The following is a 23,004-nucleotide window of genomic DNA, read 5'->3' on the forward strand; positions in this document are numbered from 1 at the left end:
CAACCTCCCAAGAAGGGGGGAGAGGGGGGGATTCACATATTTGGCTGAAAGAATGATTTTAAAACTATTATTTATATACATAAGCCTTACAAAAACTAACTTAACATTTTAATATACATGTAGGCTGAGCTCTTCTTCTTGGGCTTACTTTGACATCCCCCACCCCCCCAAAAAAGCAAAATCAGCTTTACTATGAAAATGAAGTAGTTTCTCTGTGGTAGTAAAATCAGAACATTTTCTGATTCTTAGACACATTTTACAGTCACGCTTTGAAATCAAAGTTCACGAGGAAAGACGAGAATTGTACTGTCCTGCACACACTTTCCTCCTCCCTCCCCCATCAGAATTCTTTCAAGATAGCTACTGAATGTCAAATATGCAACAAGTTATCCTCTTCCAGAAGTAAGCAATTCCAGCATTGTATCATCATCATCATCACAGGTTATAGCTGTGTAACATCAAGTATGATTGTGATTTAATATCCTACACCCAAGAAAACCCCAACAAAACAGCTCTGACTGACTTGGTGTATTAAAGCCTGACGATAGTAATTAAAGCAATATGTCCCCTAGAATTTTGTTTTTCCACAGAAAACTTGAAAAAAATCACTCTGAAAACAGTTTTTAGGAGTGACCTTAGTTAGCTTACGTCTACTTCTAGCAATACATTTCTCTACGCTTATTCAAATCTGAATCACAGCAGCACAGAGCAAACAGCATCAGGTTTATGACTGGGTTGAAATTCACAGTTCAGTGTACTCAGTGCAAACACTGCTCCTTCTGACCGCAATGGATGAACAAAAAAAGTTCTGTTTTGTGCTTTTACTGCTGCAAGAAGCAGCAGCAGCAAGACCATTACATGACACACCAGCAACTAAGAGCATTTCTATTCTGGTACTTTTTATTTTCTCCTCTAGCCCCAGAGTTACAGGAAAACTTATTTCACAGGTTATACATGTAATTGCAAATTCAGAAGGTATGCCTCCATTTTTTTTGATCTGCAAAATCTCCAATTCAGATAAAGTACACTTTCATCTGCAGGAGGAGGAACAAAAAAAGGAAGGTGGAGGAGAAAAGCAGCACGGACTTTTTACTAGATGAAGCCAAGGACTACCAGGCCAGACAATTTTTATTCCTACTGCCTGCTCAGCTATGCCTAAGGATCAAGTAAACACAAGCGTCAGAAATACAACCTGTTTGATGGGCATTCTGTGAACCCCGATCCATTGTTTGCAAAGACTGTATGAAATGTGTTAGAACTTGGACAATGAATCCAAAGGACCAAACTGCAATGAAGTCTGTAAGGAAGTTTGCAGAAGCAGAGATGTGCACAGGCAATGCAGCATGCATAGAAATATTGCCCCAGCCTGTTTTCTTGCACCACTGTGTGTGTATGAAGAGCATACACGTTTCCCACCACCATCTCCCCTCCCTGCATAGCAGTGCTCCAACACCATCCCTTTCCAACTCCATCTCGTCATTTCTACCCTGCCCCAACACAACCCCTCCTTATACGGGACTCTCCATACTGCCCATTTTTGTTTGAACAGCAAGCCAGAGTTTCCTACCCATCCCCTCCCTACTGGTTCCCTTCCTCCCTGCCAAGTCCTGAGCCTCCTTTTCCCATTCCCTTCTCCTCTATTCACTCTGTCCAGCTTCTCTAGACACCTTTTCACTATGGCTGCACCAGAAAAGCCCCAAACTCTGCCTCAAGCACTTCATGCCCAGGGACTAGTTGCCACACTTCCATATATGCACTATCCTCTTTCTTCTGGGCTTGGTATCTTCTGGTGTCCCCTCACCAGCCTGAGAAGATGAGGGTACGAGTCCCAGCTAATTTTTGGGGGGCTCTCGCAGTAAGCACACAGTGCCGGCCCCAAGCATCCCTGCTCAGGCAGCCACTCGCCCCTGTTCAAAAGCAATGCTAGGGCAAGGGTCTGCAACGTCTCTCCCACCTCGGAGAGAAAGCTCCTCTTGGAGACGGGCTGAGAACCCCAGCCATCCCTTATGAAAGGCACACTGGCCAGCAACTGAAGGCCTTTACTTGATACAGCCAAACAGTAAAATACAGCAAGCACCAGCAAACTGGCTACAAGCATTTTTAGAAGACTGCATTTATTAGCATATGGTGTTTTTTGCAATACTTCAGTAAGACCTAGCTTCTCTGTCACTTTCCCAGCACCTCTTGTACAAGACATGGGAAAGAAAAGCCCAGCCTTTTGATTTTAGAGTTGCTTTTAGATCCTGCCCCCCGCCCTCCCAGCATCAGACTCTAGACTCACTAAACATGCACATTCAAGAAGCCTGCACATGTCAACAATACATCAATCAACAGTTTAATGACAAACATGCATCAGATTATTAGGCTGGTAAAAAGAGGATACAATTCAAAGAGAAGCTTTAACGAACCTTATTGTTTCTATCTGTAAGTTTTCCCCAAAGGTATAAACATACATCATGTTCTAGTAGCTCAACCAAAGGGAAATGGCATTAGATGTTTAAGATTCTACCAGACAGAGCTAAGACAGGACTCAACAACTCCTGGGTTTTTATTGCTATACATATAAAGAAAGTCCTGCTTTAAAGTCCTGCAATACTTCCATCTGTAAGTACTTTCATTAAATAATAAAACATTCTGAACTCATCCATGTTTTACAGCAAGATTTTTCAGTTTCACCAAGAAGTCTTGCAGATACAGTTTACTAGGTTAAGAAAAATGAGCTCACAGTATTAATAGAAACACTATCACTATTACACATACTACGCTTTGGTTTTAGTTTAGGTCTAACAAACTTTTGGTTCATTAATATTTTATCCAGAAGACTATCAGACTCCAGTCTTCATGCCCAGCATATAGGCATGAAGGATAAAATACCTCTCTCCTTACTTTCACATCTCCCAAGTACCCCCACCCAAGGTGAGGATGCATTGTATCCGCAATCAATGAAATTTTCTAGAGTTGTTACTTCAGCTAGTGCTAAATCTAAGTATTTTTTACAACTTCTACTCAGAACTTTTATATTGCAAATTTAAAAAAGACACACAGGGAATTCTCCAGTTCCCTTAACTTCTTAGACGACAAAATACGTAAGACAATGCCAAGGCAATGGAAGTTAATCCTATTCTAAAACAATTCTATTTTATTTTTCTGGTTTTCATTTTTAAAGTTGCTGACATTTATTATTGTGATGAGAAGTGTCTCTTCTCAGAATTTAACAAAAAAGGCCCTACTTGGTAAACACACTTTCTGATATCATCCGATGATGTCTACAGTAAACCAGTCATCTTGTCTCTACTATTTATGTCTACTCCAAATCTCAGGATGTTTTCCTTGCTGCCATTTCAATCTCACAGTCCATGTGAGCGTGCTTAATACTACTAGATTCAGTTTTAAATGGTCTAAAAGTTTGTATCAACTTTCTAAATGCCATTCCCTTAGTTACAAATATTTCCACACTAATAAAAGAAACAACCCCCCACCTACTCCCATTAAAAAAACACTACCACTTTTTTTCCTAGCTATCCCTAATCATAAATTGAGGTGACTTTTGCAACCCACTTTTATATAGTGTTATACTATTTTGTCCAGCAGTACTTTCAGAAGCTTTCTCCAGACATCAACCAATGGATCACCCTGCAAGTGAAGCAGTCATAGTGCATGCAACAATGCATGTCTATGCATTGCTTTCTTGGAAAATTTTCACGCTTAACCCCACTTTAATACTAAATATATATTTTACAGATTTTAAACATATTTTTGATTTTTAGAAGTCAATATAAAGTATTTAGGTTTCAGCCTCAAATACTTGAAAATAAAAGAATTACCATAGTTGATATCGCTAATGAAACAAATTGTTTCCTAGTGCAGAACATTTTACAACTACAGCTCAAACATACAGACTGATCCTTAGCTTCCAGCTTTGCAGCCTGGAATTCTACAGACACAAGCACCTGAACTGTGTAGGTTGAATTATTGTTTAATAGCTTCTGTAGCTCACTTTGTTGTTTCTTGATACATACTTTCAGCAGACACTTAGTATATGTAGACATCATAACTGAAGCTTTCTCCCCAACTGCACATACAAACAAAACAGACTATATACACTTAAGAACATTTACACTTTCCTCAGATGTCCTCATCACATCTCTTAGAGCATTGGGGAAGGAAGGGGGGGAAGCAAAAAACACAAATTAAAAGCTAATTTTATATAAAATTGAACACTTTACCTTTTAACCTTCACTGTGTCCTTTCAATTTCCTCTTATTTCTGGCCCCCCTGCAAAACTATAGCTGCTTTTATGTTCAATTTCTGATATATCAAGCCAAGAATGTAACAAGACAAACAAAAATATCAGCTAAATTATATGAGTACTTCCTGGGTTACATGCTCAAGAATTAACATTTTGCATTCTATCACATAGAAGGTACCCAGTCCTCAGGTTAAATAAATTTTAAGAAGATTAAAAAAGACATGATGGGAAGGTAGGGTTTTCTTCTCCCTCTCCTGTCTCTAAACAGAAAAGAAAAAAAAAAAACTGAAAACACAGCATTATGTCAGATGGCTTTCTTACATTTTCATTTGTTTTAGATATACTCCTAAATATTAAGGAAAAGCAGTAACTCCAGAAAAAAATCTGATATGAAAAAACCTGACCAACCTTTAAACACCTGCAGCTGATCAACTCATAGAAATCTGAGGACAAAAGATACAATATATCTTTAGCAGTGATACCTTTTACACCAATGATATCTATTTTATGAGAAAAAAAACTACTAAAGATTTAATGGTGGCAATTAAAAAAGCCAAGAGTTTGAATGGCTCAATGGCTGAGTCATACACCTTTTGCCTATAATAGGCTCCATTACAGCCCTGAGCTCAAGCTGTGGGAAGAGGATTGCAGATGAGTAAGAGGGAATTAGTATTTTTAAATGTTACTGTAAAGAAAGGTGTCCTTTAAGAATTAGGCAGTTGCAACTCTAACAGCAGTACAGTAACTTGAGCTTATTCAGATTCCTAGCATTAAGTAAGAAATATTAAAGAAATCATTAAGTCTGTCTGCATAAAGCCACCACAAATTTAATTACCATTTCATATGCCTCTCAAACTTCAAATCCTTCAGTACTTTCATGTTTTCTGCCACGTTATTATAGCTGAACTTTGGTCTTCATTTATGTTTACATGAAGCAACATAAGACTGTACAGCTGAAGACTACTTTAAAGAAATTCGCATTTAACCACAGGATGCCTATAAACAACTAGTATGATGTAACAGTGAGGAAAAGAAAATGAAACATTAAGAATGCATCTCAGGACGATTCCCAGTAAACACAGGGAAGCATTTGTGTCCTAGTAAATACTGCATACAGTTCTGATCATCCACACAAACAACAATTAGAGTTAAAGCAGATACAGGTAAGTATTATGTCAAGGGAAAAGGCTAGAAGAACTTAGCTTATTTTAGATAGATTGCTATTTATGAGAACATCGGCAAGTCCAAGTACAGGAAAGAAAGAATTAAGGTGAAGGGTAAAATTGGCACAAGAACAAATTGGGTATAAAACCAGTCACTGATAAATGTAGGCTAGCCAGTCAGATGCATGTTCCAACAATCCCAATAGTCAGATTGGTGTCCAGATTTCAAAAAGGGGTAATGGGCATATTAGTAAAATCCAGGTGCTGTTTAAACTGAAGCTTGAGGAGTCTGAGAAGTACTTCATAAGAAGATACATGTGAATCTGGCAGCTCAACTCAATGGCCAGGACAACCTTTACAAGTGCTTTGCTCCTAATGACTAATGATAGTAAGAATCAACAGCAAGATCTTGTTTAGGTTAAAAAATACATTTATTTTAACAAATGTAATTTTAAATATGACAAATACTGAATATTTAAGTTCAGAAATGAGTTAAATGTACTTAAAACAGCCATTTATGGCTAATTTTCTGGGGTACTCTATTAAACAGATCGATATAGCTGGTAAGACAGGCTTTTGGGTCACATAAATCTTTACTTCAGACCTGGAAAACAAGGCTGGCTGCCCAAGAATTTTTTTTATAATTAGATTGATCAATATATTTGGGGGGGGGGGGGGAATATTATTTCTCCCCATAAGCCTTACTCTGCTCATGTTCTCAAATCATCACAGCTATGACTACTCAAAGGGATAATAATAAATAAGGAAAAGCCCCCATGATTTTATAACATCTTTCTTTGAATACAAATAGTTTTTTTTCATACCATGACTGTCATTCAAAACACACCATTACTGCTTGAAATAAAGGGTTAATTTTCTAAACCAAAGACTCTACAGCTCGTGCTTCTTTGCAGCCTGTCCATTGCCCATCTGTATAACTCCCAAAACAATGCAGAAGTCATTTTTATTTTCAGGCACTCTAGATGGTACAGATTTGAGAAAAGCAGAACTAAGCAAAATCTAGTCAACAGTTGTTTATTTACACAGTTACAATATTTAAATATTAATGATATACTTCTAAGGAGTGAGTTAGTGCAGAAGATACTGGCTTCCAATTGCCATATTTTTGTCCTAAATTGCAACAGAAATACAACTAAAAGGCTCTTGAGATATTTTACTCCTTTCTTTCTAATGTTCTGTTGGAAAGCTTGTTCCTCCTCAAGAGCTTAAACACAATTCCCTAACACATGAGATCTGAATCAATGACTATAAATGAAAGTAGAATCATTTCCTCCTTCAAGAAATTTTTTTCAACAGAAATTACCCCAAAGTTTCCAGTTCCAGCAGTCTCCTAAATGCTTTGACAGTTCTCCAGTTAATTTACAGTCAAAGTCCCCTCTCTCATCCCACCCACTGAGGCAATTAGATGGTTTACAGGAGTGCTTTGCTTTGGTGTAGGTTAGTACAACTTAGTGTAGAGACACTGAGAAAAGGCAGAGAGAAGCAAGAGTTATCTTTTACACCTACTGGTAGATGTATGAGAGTTAAGCAGTTAATCACTGAAAGAGTGAGATAATGTGCAGGTCATGCTTCAATGACCTGATGCAGCCCAGGTTTCACTATAGGTCTATATTTACATATAATATATAAAATGTGTGTGTATTTTTTATATATAAAATACACACATATACATGTGTGTGCATATATATACACATACACACATCTGTATGTGTATCATTTTCCACAATATACAATGATCTCATTGCTTTACCTAGTGCATAATACAAACATCTATCCCCCTTTTCAGCATCTGCAATGCAAAGAATGCATTCATGCATTAAAAGGCAAATAGTCTTGACCACGTCAGCTTCTACTGGTCAAGATTTCAACAATACCGTGTTTGTGGCTTTCAAGAAATAAATTTGTGTTTTTTCTAGGGTTGAAACAAGGTAGATACTTCCCTGTACACATTCCTTTTATATATGAGTCCCTACAGTTCTGCACAAGAATTTCTGGTTATCCAATCAGACATATTTTGTAAAATGTCCTTTAAAAAACAGAAGGTTACTTTCGGAAGCTGCTGTGATTATTTTGGATACACTAAAACACAGAGCAGGACATGAGACACACACCCAAAGGCTTTTAACTTTTGGGGGACATACAGACAAATGCACAGTAGAAGTCAGTCTGGCATCTGGGAATGCATACAAGAGTTCATAAACAAGTAGCGTTACTCTCTTCAGTGAATGCTTCTGACATTTGCACCCCTCAAAGCATTGGGGAACAGACCAGACCCTTCCCAGAGCAGCTGGGGACTGAAGGGGGATGCCGATTTGTGGCTGAGGCAGAGGGTCTCCCCGCCTGCCTGCCCACCCCCAGGCATGTCGCTGAACTGCAGATCTCATCCGGCAGAATAGCAAGTGACCACTTTGCCTTCCTTACCCATGTAGTCCCAGGTGACTGAAATTACTCAAAAGGTCTTTGATGGAAGAACTTAACAGACATACTGACTACATATTACAAACTAAAGCTATCTTTTCCTCGTTGGCTTACTAATACAAACCTGTCAAACAATTCAGGTAACTGAGGGTTTGTGCTGTCACTTTCCATTACAAAATTTCCAGCATCACAGAAAGATTCAGCTGTACCTGTTTCTTTTCAAATTCAAAAGGCAAATATAAAATTCCTAGTATACATTCTCTCGAATCTTTCCACAACCTTTTAAAAAACAAGACAAGTGCCAATCTGTGATCCATTACTTCAAGAGTAATGAAGAATACCATACTTTGACCAGCCAATACAGAATTCTCCTTCAAGATTCTTTCCTGGATCTTTTCTACACATTGCTTTACATTAGGGTATATCAGCTGTCATTTCAGACACCAGTCTGAACAGATTCACTATTAAGTAAGACTTATGTTAGAACAAAGAACTCTATTTTGTCTTTTTTTTTTAATTTTAATTTGTAAGATTCTAGTAGTTTTCCAGTGGTGGTATAATTCTCTTAAGAAATTTCTTATATACAAGTTGTTGTTTAGCACACAAACTTGTTCTCCCAGGACACTTAGAAGTGGTCCACAGGGGACTTCAGAGGTATATGGACCACAGGATGAAACCACTGACTCAAAGAAGTCTTAATGGATACACGTGAGATACAAATCCAAAAGGGATCGTCAATAATCAATTCTGTTTTTCTCTTGGCGGGGGGAAGATGGTGGTTCTCCAAATAGCCTTTCCATTGCAGTATCTTAATAACTTCAGCATGACAAAGTGGGCTTGAAATCGCAGACTTGTTAGAAATCCTTTGATGATATGCTGGCCAAGCTCCATTTATGTCAAAGACACTTCTCAAGCTCTAGCTCTTCAGCCACAGCAACAAATTAAAAAAAAGCCTTTGAATATGCTATCTAATATTCATATTATGACATGTCACAGCAAGGTCTTTTCCCAGCTCCTGTAGTCACTGAACTAGAACTAACAATTAAAACAGAATTTGCCATTAGAATGAGGGGGGGAACCAACACACTATTTTTCTGTGGACAAATATCTCGTTTATAAATTACCAATTGAAACAATTTTTAATTATGTCTAAATCAGGTTTTAATATGCAACCAGTTTTAATAACATTTTTCTATGAAACATTGAACACCTTATCTGTTTTTTTTTTAAAAAAAAACTAATTAGCTCCAGTCCTCTTTAGAAAACCTATAATAAAATGTAAAAATTTCTATACACAGTGGGTCTTAAATTATAGCACCTACAGATTCATATTTTGTTTTAGATTAGATACAGCTCACAGGTTATAAAGTGACCCTTTAACTTACCCCTCACTACCACCAAAAGTAATGCTTAGCTAGTAACAACAGTGTTCCCTGCTTTTATGATCAAACCCGCCAGGATTATTCTTCATATCCTGCCACCAGCCACATACAGAGTACGCTCTTACTCCCAGCTACGTAACCTTTGCCATTCAGCAGAATGAACTAGTATCAGAAATAGCGGATGGTAAGCTGAGCCTCAGTCTTCAGTTTGCCACTGTTGTGACAGTTTGTGGCTGCTACTGCACATCTCTTCCTCCATTGTCCTGTCCAGATGCATATTTTCAACAAAGTGCAGCCAACCAAAGTATTTCTGTGTCATGCAAGATAGGACATAAGTTCTTGAGCTACATGTTACTGTATATTACAAGAGGGAACTTTGGAACTGCCCTGTAGTCCCTTACCTATCTGCATTGCAGAACACCTCACAGACACATGGCACAGAAATATTACCATTACAAAAATGAAACAAATGGTTAAAAAGCAATCTGTGCCAGATGCAAAAAATCTGCCACATCCCAGTCTAATGCCTTAGTTAGGGAACTGTTTTTTTCAATAGGTTTTCTTGGCATATTTCAACAGGAGACTAACAGAGAAAGACCTAGTAGCCCTCCAATATTGTAGACATTTATCTGTACTTCCAACTGATGATCCCTGCCCCAGTAAACACTTGCAATACCCTATTAATATAGTGACAGAGACACACATGGATAACAGCTATAAAGCCAAAGATTTAAAACAGTTTTAACAGCTATGTTTCATATACAATTGTACACGTAAACTATGGGGTCAACTTTTTATGCAAGTATCACTTTAAATTCACATATGAGCTGTACGTTATAAGCCTCCCACTATATTTAGCAACAATTGGCTGGTACAGAGAGATTTCTTCCAAAAATAAAATAAAGCACTTCATATCATTCAGCACTCACATGTAAGGAAAATTACAGTATTATCACCATTATCAGAGTCTTGCAGGGCCAAAAAAGATATGAAGTACCAGAATGCAAGTGGATGGAGGGCCATCTGGAGAGAGAGAGAGATGCGAAAGGAGGGTGGAAAAAACAAAGTTCATATTGATAACCAGATTTTAGGAAGTTTGTTATGAAGTTTGTTATGAGTTCTAACTCCTTCCTTCAAAAGTAATAAATGTAAAATCTGTAGGAGTTTCAGCATCGCAATTACAGCGGTCATTATGTTCTTCTGGTTACAAGAGTTGCATAGACATTAACAATTAGACAATTAAAACCGATGTTTTTCTAATTACTATGCTACTCAACTGTTTAAATTATTAAGCCTTCTTTTAAAAAGTCTGTTCTAAGTAGGTGTACATTCATTTCTGAAACTCTTACATATGAAGCTTCTCTGATGAAAATAAGTTTTTTATATTTAACAAAATATAAAAATGAGAGCCCAAATTTTATTAAGTCTTCACTTTTCCCTATGTGTTATAAAATATAGCAAAGAGACATTCTGTGCTTTATACCTTACTGAAGGGCAACAGTGTTGCACTGCTGATGATAAATACTTGCAGTTTTCTAAAATTAAAGATTAGTAATGATCCATACACAACTACCAAGCTCCAGAAGTTAAGATTTCTCAATATTTAATTTTTACAGCAGCAATTCATGCAATATGAACCCAATCCCATAGGATCCTCAGTCCTGTGTTCATTTAACATAATACACTGGGCTTTGTCTCCTAAAGTTGGCTAACAAAAAAGAGCTGAGGAGAAGTATAGGGAAACAGCTGCATCCAGACCCCTGGTACTCAATCAGGAATCAATAGGTGACGGAGCAACATAACCAAAGGAATAAAGATTCTTCCCAGTCCAACAATGGAAGACCAGAGAGATATCCACTTGTTTGCCCTCTTCTTGCAGGTCTTCCACATCTTGCACAATTTCACTCTTCCTATGTTAAACTCTACAGTTACCACCTTCCTAAATAAAGGACACTCATGTTTTGGTTCCAGAAGTAGCTGAACCAATCCAACTGCCTCTTAAAGGTGGAAATCTCACTCCTCCCTAATGCATTTCTTCCATAAGCTATTCTGTCAGTTTAGTGAATTGAGAACTATACTTTTTTTCTTCCTGGCTTACTTGTCTGGCAGGTTAGTAAAGAGTCGGCTCTGCAGAAATCCAACAAGCAGCCAGAGCTAACACAGGGTGAGCAGTGGGAAGTGGGACTTCCTGCTTTGAACCGTTAGATCAGTTGGCTCTGTCTTGTTGAACTGCATCCTTGAGAGAGAACAACACTGGAATGAATTACAAGTAGAGGACGAATTTGGCACGTTTTAGAGTATTGGGCATCTGAGTAAGAATCTGAATCATGAGTTGGGTTCTGAGTAAATAATTTCTATGCCTATCATCAGTATACTCCTCTTTATAAACAGGGGTACTGTTACTACCCATCTCTCCCAATAATTGAACAAATTCTAATCAAGTCTTTGGATCTAGCAAGGTTAGCAAAATGCAGAAACAATGCCAATACAGCATTTATCAAACCGGTGTTCAGATCACTAAACCATCCTGTATATCAGTTCTACAGCTTCAAAAGGAAATCTTAGAAATAAAACTTAAAAGTGATTTCTAATTTTTACTGCTTTTAAATGATTCTTTGTCTTGAAGCAAAAAAACTAAAATATACATTCAGTGCTCAAGGAGACAATTCATAGATAGAGAAAGATACTGAAAGCGTCTTCCCTTATTTCAACGCACACTATGCACATCTAATACAATTGTGCCAAGCTCTTTCTGCTAGAGAGGGGACATTCTTTCATCTCTTCAATAACAAAATAACTGCAAATATCTCAGTTGGAAGAGGACAAAAAGTCTCTTTTCCTAAAAAAAAAAGAAAACACTCCTCTGAAATCAAGTTAATCATTTTTATTTTTGTGAAAAAAGGAACAAAAGGCGAGAGTTAAAAAGAACTGGAAGATGTTGGAATGTGACCTGTTTGTCCCTAATTCAGTTGGACAGGACAAAGTTTTGACTTCTACTGGAGGTTTTACTTTATCAAAATGTGAGGGAAGATTCAGGGGCTGGTTACCGCGGTAAAGCTCTACAGAAACTGGTGTGTACTCAGGGGTGGCCAAGAAGGTAAAAGTTCCCCACCTCAGGAAGCAGCAGTGCCCACCTCCTCCCACCAAGCATCCCCACTCCCGCACCACCAGCCTGGGCGATCACACAGAGGCACAGTGAAGCAATGCCATGAACTCAACCCAGCTAGGAGGGAATCGGCCAGGGCAGCTCCCTTACCAGAATAAGGGTTCACCAAAGGAAGGACTATGGGTGTTGGTGCAAGGAAGGAGGTACAATTCTGTATTTCCAGACTTCAGCCACCTTTATTTTCCATGATTTTTTTTAAAGCACAGACTAGATACTGAGTGTTATAAAGCTTCAGCTGTTAGGAGAGTGCAGAAGAGAGCACCTGGTCTAGTATTAGTATAGACCAGCAAAATCTCTAACTCTTTCCTTACAGGCCCCCACTAGCATTAAGCTGCGTTGTGAATGCTCCAGGTTTAAAAGCTGCTGGCACAACTGTGCTGGGAAGCTGTCAGTGGAGCATCTGCCCAGAGATGGGCACGAGGAGACAGAGCAGTGGCAAGAAGCTGTGAATGGAAGCAGCACACTGAGCAGGAACAGGAGCCACTGAGCCAAATGGCTGCCTCTCACCAAGGTCCCGAGAGGCAGGTGCCTCCGATAGCTAGCAGACGAGAGGGACCACCTCCCAGAACTTTCTCTGTCCCTGTTTTAACATACACCATTGTCCATCTCCTCTCTAGTCTTGCTTCTTAACACTGCTCTATCACATCACCTCAGTGTTTCACTTCCCCTTCTCTGAACACATCTTCTTGCCCACGCTTCCTGCTCTGCTCCTACCCCAGCTCCTGGGAATCAATCTTTACATCTTTAAAGCATGCCCACAACTTGAGAATTATTCAAAAGAAAACCCCAAAAAACTGTACAAATACATTTTTGGATCATGGTGAAGAATCCAGGGCTGCTAATCTTTCTCCTTAGCTACTAAGCTTTAGATCTCCATAGACAAAAGAAGGTACCAGATATTTCTAAAGAAAAACTGAGCAATCTGTTCCCAAAATCCAGACCACATTATCATCTGCAAGATACATATCCATAAAATTAAAAGAACATGGATATCTAGAAAAGAAAACTCTCACAGAGCATATTTGGTGTAATTTTGACAGTTTGTTCAGATGAGACCATTCCTTTTTCAGGGAGCATTTTAGCTTCATAGCTGTTTAGTTATCAATTCTTGCATTACAATTCAATTTTGAAAATTCAAAAGTCAAAAGCACTGGCCCACTAATTTGAGGGAGAAACTGACCTTTAAAAAGTAATTTTAAAAAAAAGAACTTCAAAGTGATATAGTGTTACATCGTAGAGGAAACTGATATATTTACTCTTGCAAGGGGGGGGGGGGAAGAGAAGGAAATACTGATTAGTTTGTAACACTAACATTCAAGATACAAGCAAAGGCAACACTAATGAGTAAGATGAACTACTGAGTTTAAAACAAATGGATGCCTCAAAGTCTACATGCCAGAGGAGAATGGGAAGGCTAGGAAGCTTCATAGTAAAAGGCAGCAAATTATTGCCTCACCTGGAACTCATTCTTTATCAAAATTGTCACTGTATTAAAAAAAACTAATAAGCATTTTTGTTTTCATTTGCTCCAGTTCTCCATCCTTTAAGTTGTATAGGCTTATGATGGTGATGCCGATGTCAGGGTCTGTATTGGACTATCACCTTTCAGTCATGTAAAAAGCTCCTCTGAAGCAACAGGCTTAAATTTGTTTGAATAAATATAAAATACAAGAACACATTCATTCATGTAAAAATAAGATGACTGCCAAATCCCACTGGAAGATGACTACCAACAGATAAAAATATTGAAGTACTGAACAGTAGCATAATTTAAAAGTATTTCTAGCTAGGCAATTCCTCAGACAATGCTAATGATTTCAGGAAAAAAACAGCCAGGTCACAAACATACACAAACTTCCAACATAGTAGTGCTGAAGAACAAGTCTGGTAACTCTGATGCCTACAAAAATCAGCATGCTGATGCGGACTTGTATTCTTATGCTAATACTGCAAACTGGCTTTACCCAGAACTCCAGAATAGATAGTTTAACAGTACAAATTATTTTCAGTACAGTCAAATCATGACACCTTAAGCAAAAAGTATTCTTAAAGTTGCTTGTACCTCCTCAATTCCAACTTAAAAAAGGAACAAAAAAATCCACAACAAACCCATCTAAATACTACAAATCTTTGGCCCAGAGGCCTATTCACTCCAGAGTCACTCTAACTCCAATTTACAAAGTACATATAGCCTTTTCAAGGGTGAGGTGGTAACAAGCCTTTGAATGTCTTAATATTAATTAGTAGACTGTAATATATCTAAGGAGTGTACTTTTGTGTAGTTGGTATTATTATATCCTTTGAGAGAACCAAATGTGAACTAGCTCACAGTTGAACCAGATGTCACCATAATACAATATTCTACTTCATAGACATGAAATTACTTCAATGGTTTTAAATGAAAGCAGCTTTAATTGTCTACTTTTATTTGGAAAATTATAGCTAATTACATTGCCTACCTTGCTCAAATACAGAAGTTCTTCAGAGCCTCAACAAAATACAGTGGAAGCTTGTAATCGTAACTTATTTTTAGATGTTTACCAGCCTTACTTTCAGATGAATCCTATGGATTTTCTTCTCCACTTTTCACTCATTTTTCTCCACCACTTCTGATTTGATTTAGGGTTTTACTTTACATCTATACTTTTTGAAGTAACATACAATTGTAATCTATCAAAGTTCAGCATTAGTGTTTTGTTTTTTATGTTTAGTCTAGCACCTTTAACAACCTTGCCAATATCCACCAGTTTGCTGGTCCAAGAGCACTTGGAAAAGAGGACTAGAATTTCCAAGGCCAGCTATGAGATTTTGCTGCATAACTTCTGAATTAAAAGTACCCAACTAGTAGCGTTCAGAAATTTTTAAAATTTTGGGACTTCTACTTATTTACAGGAAAAAACTAAACACACAATGGAACAGCTAACAGTTTTCTCTGGACCTGTGGGACACTGCTTGAAAATATTAATTTAAGCAAAAAATCCTACCTATTTAAAATGATACCATTTGTTACTAAATAAAATTATAGTACACCAATTGAAAGATAATTGGTTATGTGAAGACAGTAAGGAGACAGAGTCAGTCTCTTCTTACTATATTCTGTTTCTGCACATTAGAAAAATTAAACCACCCAGGAGAATGGCAACTTCATTTTAGTGCGCAAGCAGTACTGACTTAACACGCACACTCTGCTGGGTTAGAATATCACTTCAAATCACTCAAGTCGATAGTAGTTCACATACCTCTTCATTCAGGTATAAATTAAGCTGAGGCAGCAACACACAGTTTGAAAACACAGGAAGATCCCGTCACAGGGATGACTCTGCTAGTGACTCAGCAGGACCCTCCCTGTCTCTTCCCCTCCTGGGGAGCACAGGAAATTTCAAACCTATGCACTCATACCAAATAGAGCTAAGAGTGATTAAAAATAAATGAATAAATAAAATTTAAAAATTTCACATGTCCAGAGATGATCAAGAGAACAGAAGAAAAAAATATGGCAGTGAACTGGTGACACAAAATGAGTACCTTCTCAGAAAGGAGCTGGACACCTTAACCCAGGGTTCCTCAACACTGTCAGTGCCCACTGTCAAGTTCCACTATCTAATCTAGCATAGAGGCTTTAAACCATAATTATCCTTTCTTTAATTATTCCCATATTCAAACACAAATAGTGTAGATTATGTTTGTAGAACATGTTTAATGAATAACACTCAAAACTTAGTGCACACAGTAGCTGTGGGTAAATGAGACGTTCTGTACGTCACCACCCCCAAGACAGCCTAATGTTGACAGAAAAAAAATCTTATGCTCGCTCTATCATTAATAAAATTCTCTGAAAATAGTGATGATATTTAAGAGTAACTGTATAGAATCAGACCCCCAAAAGCCTATCTAACACGATATCCTGATAGTGTCTGTGGAAGCAGACAAGAACAGGACACACACATAATAGACGCATCCTCATAAACTCTCAACCACTTGTTATTTATGGCACAGATCTGCTAGGCCAAATGTAGTGCCTTCGTGTTTAACAAGCACTGATTTTTCTGTACATCTCAGAACTGAGCAATCAGCATCTTAATGTGCTATTCTGAACTCACCACCTGATAATTTGCTGAAGACCCTAGGAGTACAAAAACAAGAGAACACAAATGCTTCTTTCATATTCACCTTTTTCATATCCCTATATCACTCAAAATTTTACAGGCTTTCTCTGCATCTCTCCCTCCCCTCTTCCCAAATCATCCCTCTCCCTATTTTTCCAAGTGCTACTGTTTGGTTTTTTTGTTTGTTTTTTAAGGTGGGAGGAAGGGACCCAGAACTGCACAGCACTTGACCCACAGGCATACCACACCTACATGTAGCAACATGATAACAATCCGTTTCGCTGTCTGCTACTTCCATAACCATTCCTAACGCTTTATTTCTTTGCCTGTCACAGCATATTTTCAGATAGCCGTCTAACACCAAGATCCTGTTCCTGAGCAGTGGTGACCAGCTCAGATGCCTTTACTGTCTATTTGAGAACTATGTTTTCTCTTGTGCTTTATTTTACATTTGCCTCTAGAGATTTTTGTCTGTCATTTCATTGCACAGGCACCATGCCTTGATTTACACAGCTTGTGGGCAAGCAATTGACATTGCTGTTGTATTTCTTTCTAATTATTTAGTTTCATTATTGTAAGGTCCTTCTCCATTCTGTATTTGGCACTCAGCTTTACTCTTTGAATATCTTAACAGTAACAGCAAACTTTGTCATCTGTCTCCTCATTCTTTTCCAGGTCAATCATGAATATGTTAAACAGCATTAAGCTCAGCAGAGATCCCTCCACTGTGAAAACAAGTTGACTCCTACCCTCAGCTTTGTACCTTGGTCAATCATCTGGCCTTTCTCCCCATCCCATGGCCACTGAACTCTTCTAAAAGACATTGGTGAGGAACATTGCAAAACACCACTTTGAAAATCAAGTACAGTAACTGAATGTCCCAATGTCATAATCATAAATGGCTGGTTACCTATAAAAACTGAATTCAGCAGCTCACTACTAACAAGGTCCTAATAACCTTGCTTAGTTCTCTGCTACTAATCTAGACCAACTGAATTGTCAATCCCTAGTTGTACCTCCCAAACAAAATAATTTGCCATTTTGTACACAAGAAACAAAGAATCCTAAAACTGATGCAGTAATTTCTTTCAAGCTAAAAGCAAAACAACTTCTTTCCTTCCAAGATATCTAAAAACAAAACAGTAATTTGGTTAACCACAAGCATTACAGCCTTCCCATGATAAGGCTAGCTTCAAATCAATGAAAAATAATTACAAAGATGACTTCTGTTGATTTAAAAGTACAGGGATTTTCCTTTCCCTGACTAAATTCATTTTTGTTAATTAATTTTATACAAATAGAATCAAACCAGTCATTTAAATAACTGCTCTTTAGTGTACAGTCTTCTGCCAACTGACATGAAGAAACGAAACAAGACACTGATAGAATAACTACAAATTCTGTATTCCATCTTAAGAGCAGCATTTTCACACATCTGCGTTTTTCCCCAGGGGGTGGGGAGGAGCTGAGTTTCATTGACTTGAACAATATATATTTGATCCAAACAGTTTTCAAGGGGGAAATACCTGCCTTTCAAGTGTTTCATTACTATAGTCAGGTTTAACACAAACACACTGAATTGCACCTACCATCTCTCAAATTTATTACTTAATGGGAAGGTATGTAACAATAACTTGTACCAAATAAAAACTTAACAGAAGCAGACTAACAGAGAAGTTGCTTGGCTAGCTACAATTGTTTGAATTACTGATTTTAATCAAGTAACTTGAATTTTCATGTGGTTTTCCTCTAATTATTTGCTTTCAACACTTACCTTTGTTCAAGTTATTCGTCTGAAATTTAAAACTTTGTAATAGATTGCACAGCTCATTTAAAAGTTGAGCTGTCTGTATTTTACCTTCTCAGTGATTAGAGGAAAACAAATGTTCCAAGAACATTTAAAAAGCCTATCTATTCTACTAGTAGACCTCCTCCTCCCAAACCATCTGTTGCTGCTAAAAAAAAGTTTACTGGATGATCAGAGGAAAACGTTAACTCCTAATGCAAAACACCACAGTTTTAGAGCCCAGTGTTTATTACCATGGATCTTAGGTCCTTCCTCTCCACCACCCATCACCACTAGTAGTGAAAGCTATCAGCAACGCCGTCTCACCTATTTTTCTTTCCTCACTATTTTTTACATCTTGTGTTACTGTTTCTATTATTTCCTTTCAAGTTTCTCCTCCTAGACATATTAGCCCTTTTCATATTAATTGCTCCATGTTGTCATTCCTCCTTTTTCAAATTTTTGCTCTTTCTCTTGTTTTCTGAAGGCAGTCATGAGTTCTCTCCTTTTTTTCTCTCTTACCCACACAGTGGATAACCCAAGTGGTATTGACAAGGACTCTTCTCTCCCTGAGGATGTGATGGACTGAACACATGTTCCGTATGCATGCAAGAACTGTAATTTACATTCTCCAAACAAAGCGTGTGCATGCAGGTGGGGCGAGATGAAGGGAAAAATATTTGTAGAAAATTTCACATTAATTTGGGGGGTGTAGGGATGGTCCTGAAGACATTCATTCTTCCTTTCAATAGCACAACTTCCTCTTCTCTCCCATAAAGATCCTGTCCTTTCCCTTACCCCAACTTAGTCCATGATTTCCCTTCTAGGACTTCAGTGCCCTACAGCATATCCCATGCTTCCCCCTCCTCTCTTCCACGGAGAATGTGGAAGCCTCTCCCAGCTGCTGAGCTGCTACATCTACCACTCCTTGTCAGCTGCCTCTCTGCAGTACGCGCATCTGATTCCCAGACCCACCTCATGCTGTGCTAAGCAGCTAACAGAAGCAGCCGGCAGGCAGCACTGGAAGGGACTGCTGAGCAGCTGCTTTCCACACAGTCCTGGGACACTGGCTAGGACAGCTGTTTATATGATTTATTAGGCTTATTGTAGCATCGTATCATTATGACTGCATTCCAACAATTGTCTCCAAATATTTATGGGGAGAGCTACTTGGCATTAATTACTGACTGTTTTTTTTTTAAAAAAAAACAACAAAACAAAACAAAACCCTAAACCTCTGATATCCTGGCCACCTATCCATTCAGTACCATAACCTCTTAAATGATTGACTGATAGAGCCAGAGACAAGTGATGGCAAACCTAAGGATCCCAAAAGGCATCTTTTCAGCTCAAGCTTAATACACTAACACATAGTCCAGCCTGCTAAGCTACAGAAGGATCAAGATGTTTTAAACATTTCCAGCTTTTAATTAAAAAATAACACGGAAGCAATACATTTTCATTGCAATCCAGCAGATCAGAGACTCAGTAAAATAAAACTTCCATACTATCTGAGATTTCATTTAAGCCTTAGAAGATCTAATATGAGACTATGATTCACATCTGTTGTCTTCTTTTCATATAAACTGTTGCCCCATCATTTAGTGCTGAAAAAGTTCATCCTGTAAATTTTTTCACATGTAAAAATTCAGCTTTAACATAGAAAAGTAAAACACTCCTTTAGTATTTAAAGAAAACCTTCAGTTTGGCTAAAGCAAACCTATTATAAATGAACTTTTTCCTACAAGTTTACATATATGAAAATTATTAATTTAAATGACAATCATCACACATGCTTTCCATTTTCCCCTCAAAGGAACCAACATGATAAAAAAAAATATAGGTTTTCCATTCATCCTGCTGCTGTATCAGATTTAGGTATATCCATAGTGTTATCCTCTAAGTACTGTAAGAACATTAGCAAGCTACCTGAACCTCATTTTACCTTTCGCTTCTGCATAGCAAGAAAACTAAGTAACAAGCAACAACAAACAGGGAAGTCAAACAAGAACAACTATCTTAGAACCATAAATCTTGTGTATACTGAAATGCATTACAGTAATTTAAAGAATTTTCTGTTCATTGGAAGTATCTTACCTGAAGGACAGGCACTTTTTGTGGTGTGTTTTGTGGTGACTGGTGAAGCTGTGCCCAAGGCTGATGATGAGGATGTGGGGGTGGTGAAGACTGATGATGTATCCCTGGATGAGGCTGCATGGGAGGACAGGTTGGCATTTGCTGTTGAAAAGACTGCTGTTGACTAGGAAGCTGCTGGCCAGATATTAGTCGTTCTTGTATTGCTTGTGGATCTGCAAGGCCAACACCTGGACAACCATTTGGTCTCATGTGCCCACCCATCTCCCGTGGTGCTGAAGACATACCCATAAATGGACGATTCTGTTGCATGTTTCGGGGGCCCATATTCCTTTGTCCAATTCCCATGGCACCAGGGGGTTGGTGTGACGGCTGAGGATGGGGTATATTTGGATAACTGCCAACTTCCATTGGTATTCCAGCACTACCAGGTCTAACCTGTGGAGGGGGTGTACCTGCTGGATTACTCATTGCTTTCATAGGTGACATGGGAGGTGGAGAGGCATAAGTTCCCTGAGGCTGTGAAGGGTGCATAGTTTGTGTGTTCATTTGGTTAAGTGAGCCACTAGGGTGGATGGGCTGCTGGTGCATTAGTCCTTGACCACTGTTTGATGGAAATCCTACAGCATTTGGGTATCTTGGTACAGACTGATTCATTGGAGTGTTATTTGTAAGGCCTAAATTCTGATTCATCCCTGTATTATTAACTAATCCCTGATTAAGGTTACTGTAAGGATATCGAGAATACTGCCCTGAGTTGTTTATAGTAGGTGAGGGTACCGTCTGGCTCCGAGAACTAAAATTAAGCGTTTGCGGCCTAACAGCACCCTGCTGGGGAGGATTAGGGGAGAATCTGGGACTGTGGGCTACTGATTCTCCATGGAGAGCAGTGGGGGGATGGTGGTGAAACTGCTGGACTGAGTGTCGTAAAGAAGGTGCCATACTGGGATTCTGCTGGGGCACATGAGACAAGTGGCCAGGTCCTGAGGTGGCAATGAAAGGGTTTCCCTGATTAAGGCCTTCTTGGCCTTGAGAAAACTGGTTCATCCTCTGCTGTTGCGGCTGACCATGCTGTTGCATTGAAAAATCACCACGAGCCATGTAGTTTCCCATCTGCTGCATGTGCTGAGGATGGCCCTGCCCAGGGGGTCCAGAGGGTGCCTGTGGTGGTTGTGTCGGTTGTGGTTGTTGCTGCTGTTGTTGCTGGTATGGTGCTCTTATCTGGTCTGGCACTTGAACTGCCCGTGGTCCCCACATGGAGCCACTGTCTACAAAGGGTTGCCCATGTCTTTCATTCTGCATGCTAGGATAGACTCCCATCTGACCACCAGCACCACTGCCGTGAGGAACCTGAGGAACTGGAGGGTTGTGATACTGTGAATGAGGAGATGCTATACCATTCCCAGGGGCATTGCTTATCATTCTGTTCGGCTGATCCATCAGGTGCATTTTCTGCTGTTCATATTGATTATAGTGATCAAAATGGGTCAACTTTGTTTGATTTTGATTTGCAGGGGGATGATGAAGAGATGACTGTAAAGAGGGAAATCCTTGATCCATGGGCATTTGTTGCCCCATAGGATTTACTGTGTTTTCTGCATATCCACATTCTCCAAGACCTTCCAACCCTTCACTGAAAATATTCCCATCTTCTCCAAAGAGACTCATCATTCCTGGATCTGCCATCTTTTTTCAGCACACAGCTCCTCAGAGCTACAACTAGAACGCTAGTCTGTGCTTCACCTCGGTGAGGTGTTTTGTCCTCAAAGCCTTTAATCCTCAACTAATCTCCTTCATGTCATTCCATATTTCCTTAATTCTTTTGGACCACGCAGTGTCAGGCAAAGTCTGGTTACTGCTCCTAGAGGAAGTGGGGGAAGGGGAAGAAAAGAAAAGGAAATATTGAAACAAGTAACATCAGACAATATAAAGAAAATATACTTGACTGTTTTAGACTACACGAGCTAGTCCCAGCCTCTGAAATACATCTTAAAAATCTATTTTGCTTTAAGCAGGATTCATTAGCTTTATCAGAAGCTTTATTATGATAGAGAGTTAAGAAGCAAGCAAAACACTAGCCTAACCTCAAATTAATCCATTCACTACACTTCCTAGTGTTCCTTTCTTGGGTGGAATAGAACAAAAGAACACAACATGCAGCAGCAGCAGCTGCCACAGCAGGTAGGCAGATGTACGAATATAGCCAAGCAGCCCATCTGCCAAACTAAAACCCTGAAAACACTCTAGTTACCAACAGCCTGTCCTTAACCTTATTCCCCTGAGCTGCGTAATCAGATGAGCAAGCACCAGCATCAAGTCATTTGACAGACTATAGTTATATGGACAACAGATTTTTCTGACCCTTTAACATACCAAACTGCAAAACCTACCTTTACATTTAAGTCTCTTTTGCCACACTTTTTTTTTTATTTAATCAAGTTGTAAATTGAGAAACAACATAATGCTTCTTCCCATTTAAACAAAACTATACAATCAGTTTGTGTACGAAAATTAAATTCAAAAGCCTTATTCTAAGCTAAGGTAGATTTCTGAATCCATATAATAATTTCCCTCAGGATGGTAAAGGGGGATACAATCACTGCAGTTCATTATTCATCT

At 38.7% G+C, this 23,004-nt stretch overlaps 1 protein-coding gene across 7 annotated transcripts in view; it reads right to left on the reverse strand.

The window, feature by feature from the left end:
• Positions 1–23,004, reverse strand: part of CHD7 (chromodomain helicase DNA binding protein 7) — a 130,551-nt gene that overhangs the window by 65,602 nt on the left and 41,945 nt on the right. For all 7 annotated transcript variants that reach the window (XM_064507495.1, XM_064507498.1, XM_064507497.1 and 4 more), the window contains one exon: positions 20,389–22,246. In XM_064507495.1, coding sequence (XP_064363565.1) covers positions 20,389–22,071 — 1,683 coding nt within the window. In that variant the 5' untranslated portion in view covers positions 22,072–22,246. The remainder of the gene's footprint in view (positions 1–20,388; positions 22,247–23,004) is intronic.

This window comes from Dromaius novaehollandiae, chromosome 2, assembly GCF_036370855.1.
Source record: "Dromaius novaehollandiae isolate bDroNov1 chromosome 2, bDroNov1.hap1, whole genome shotgun sequence".
Classification (NCBI taxonomy): domain Eukaryota; kingdom Metazoa; phylum Chordata; class Aves; order Casuariiformes; family Dromaiidae; genus Dromaius; species Dromaius novaehollandiae.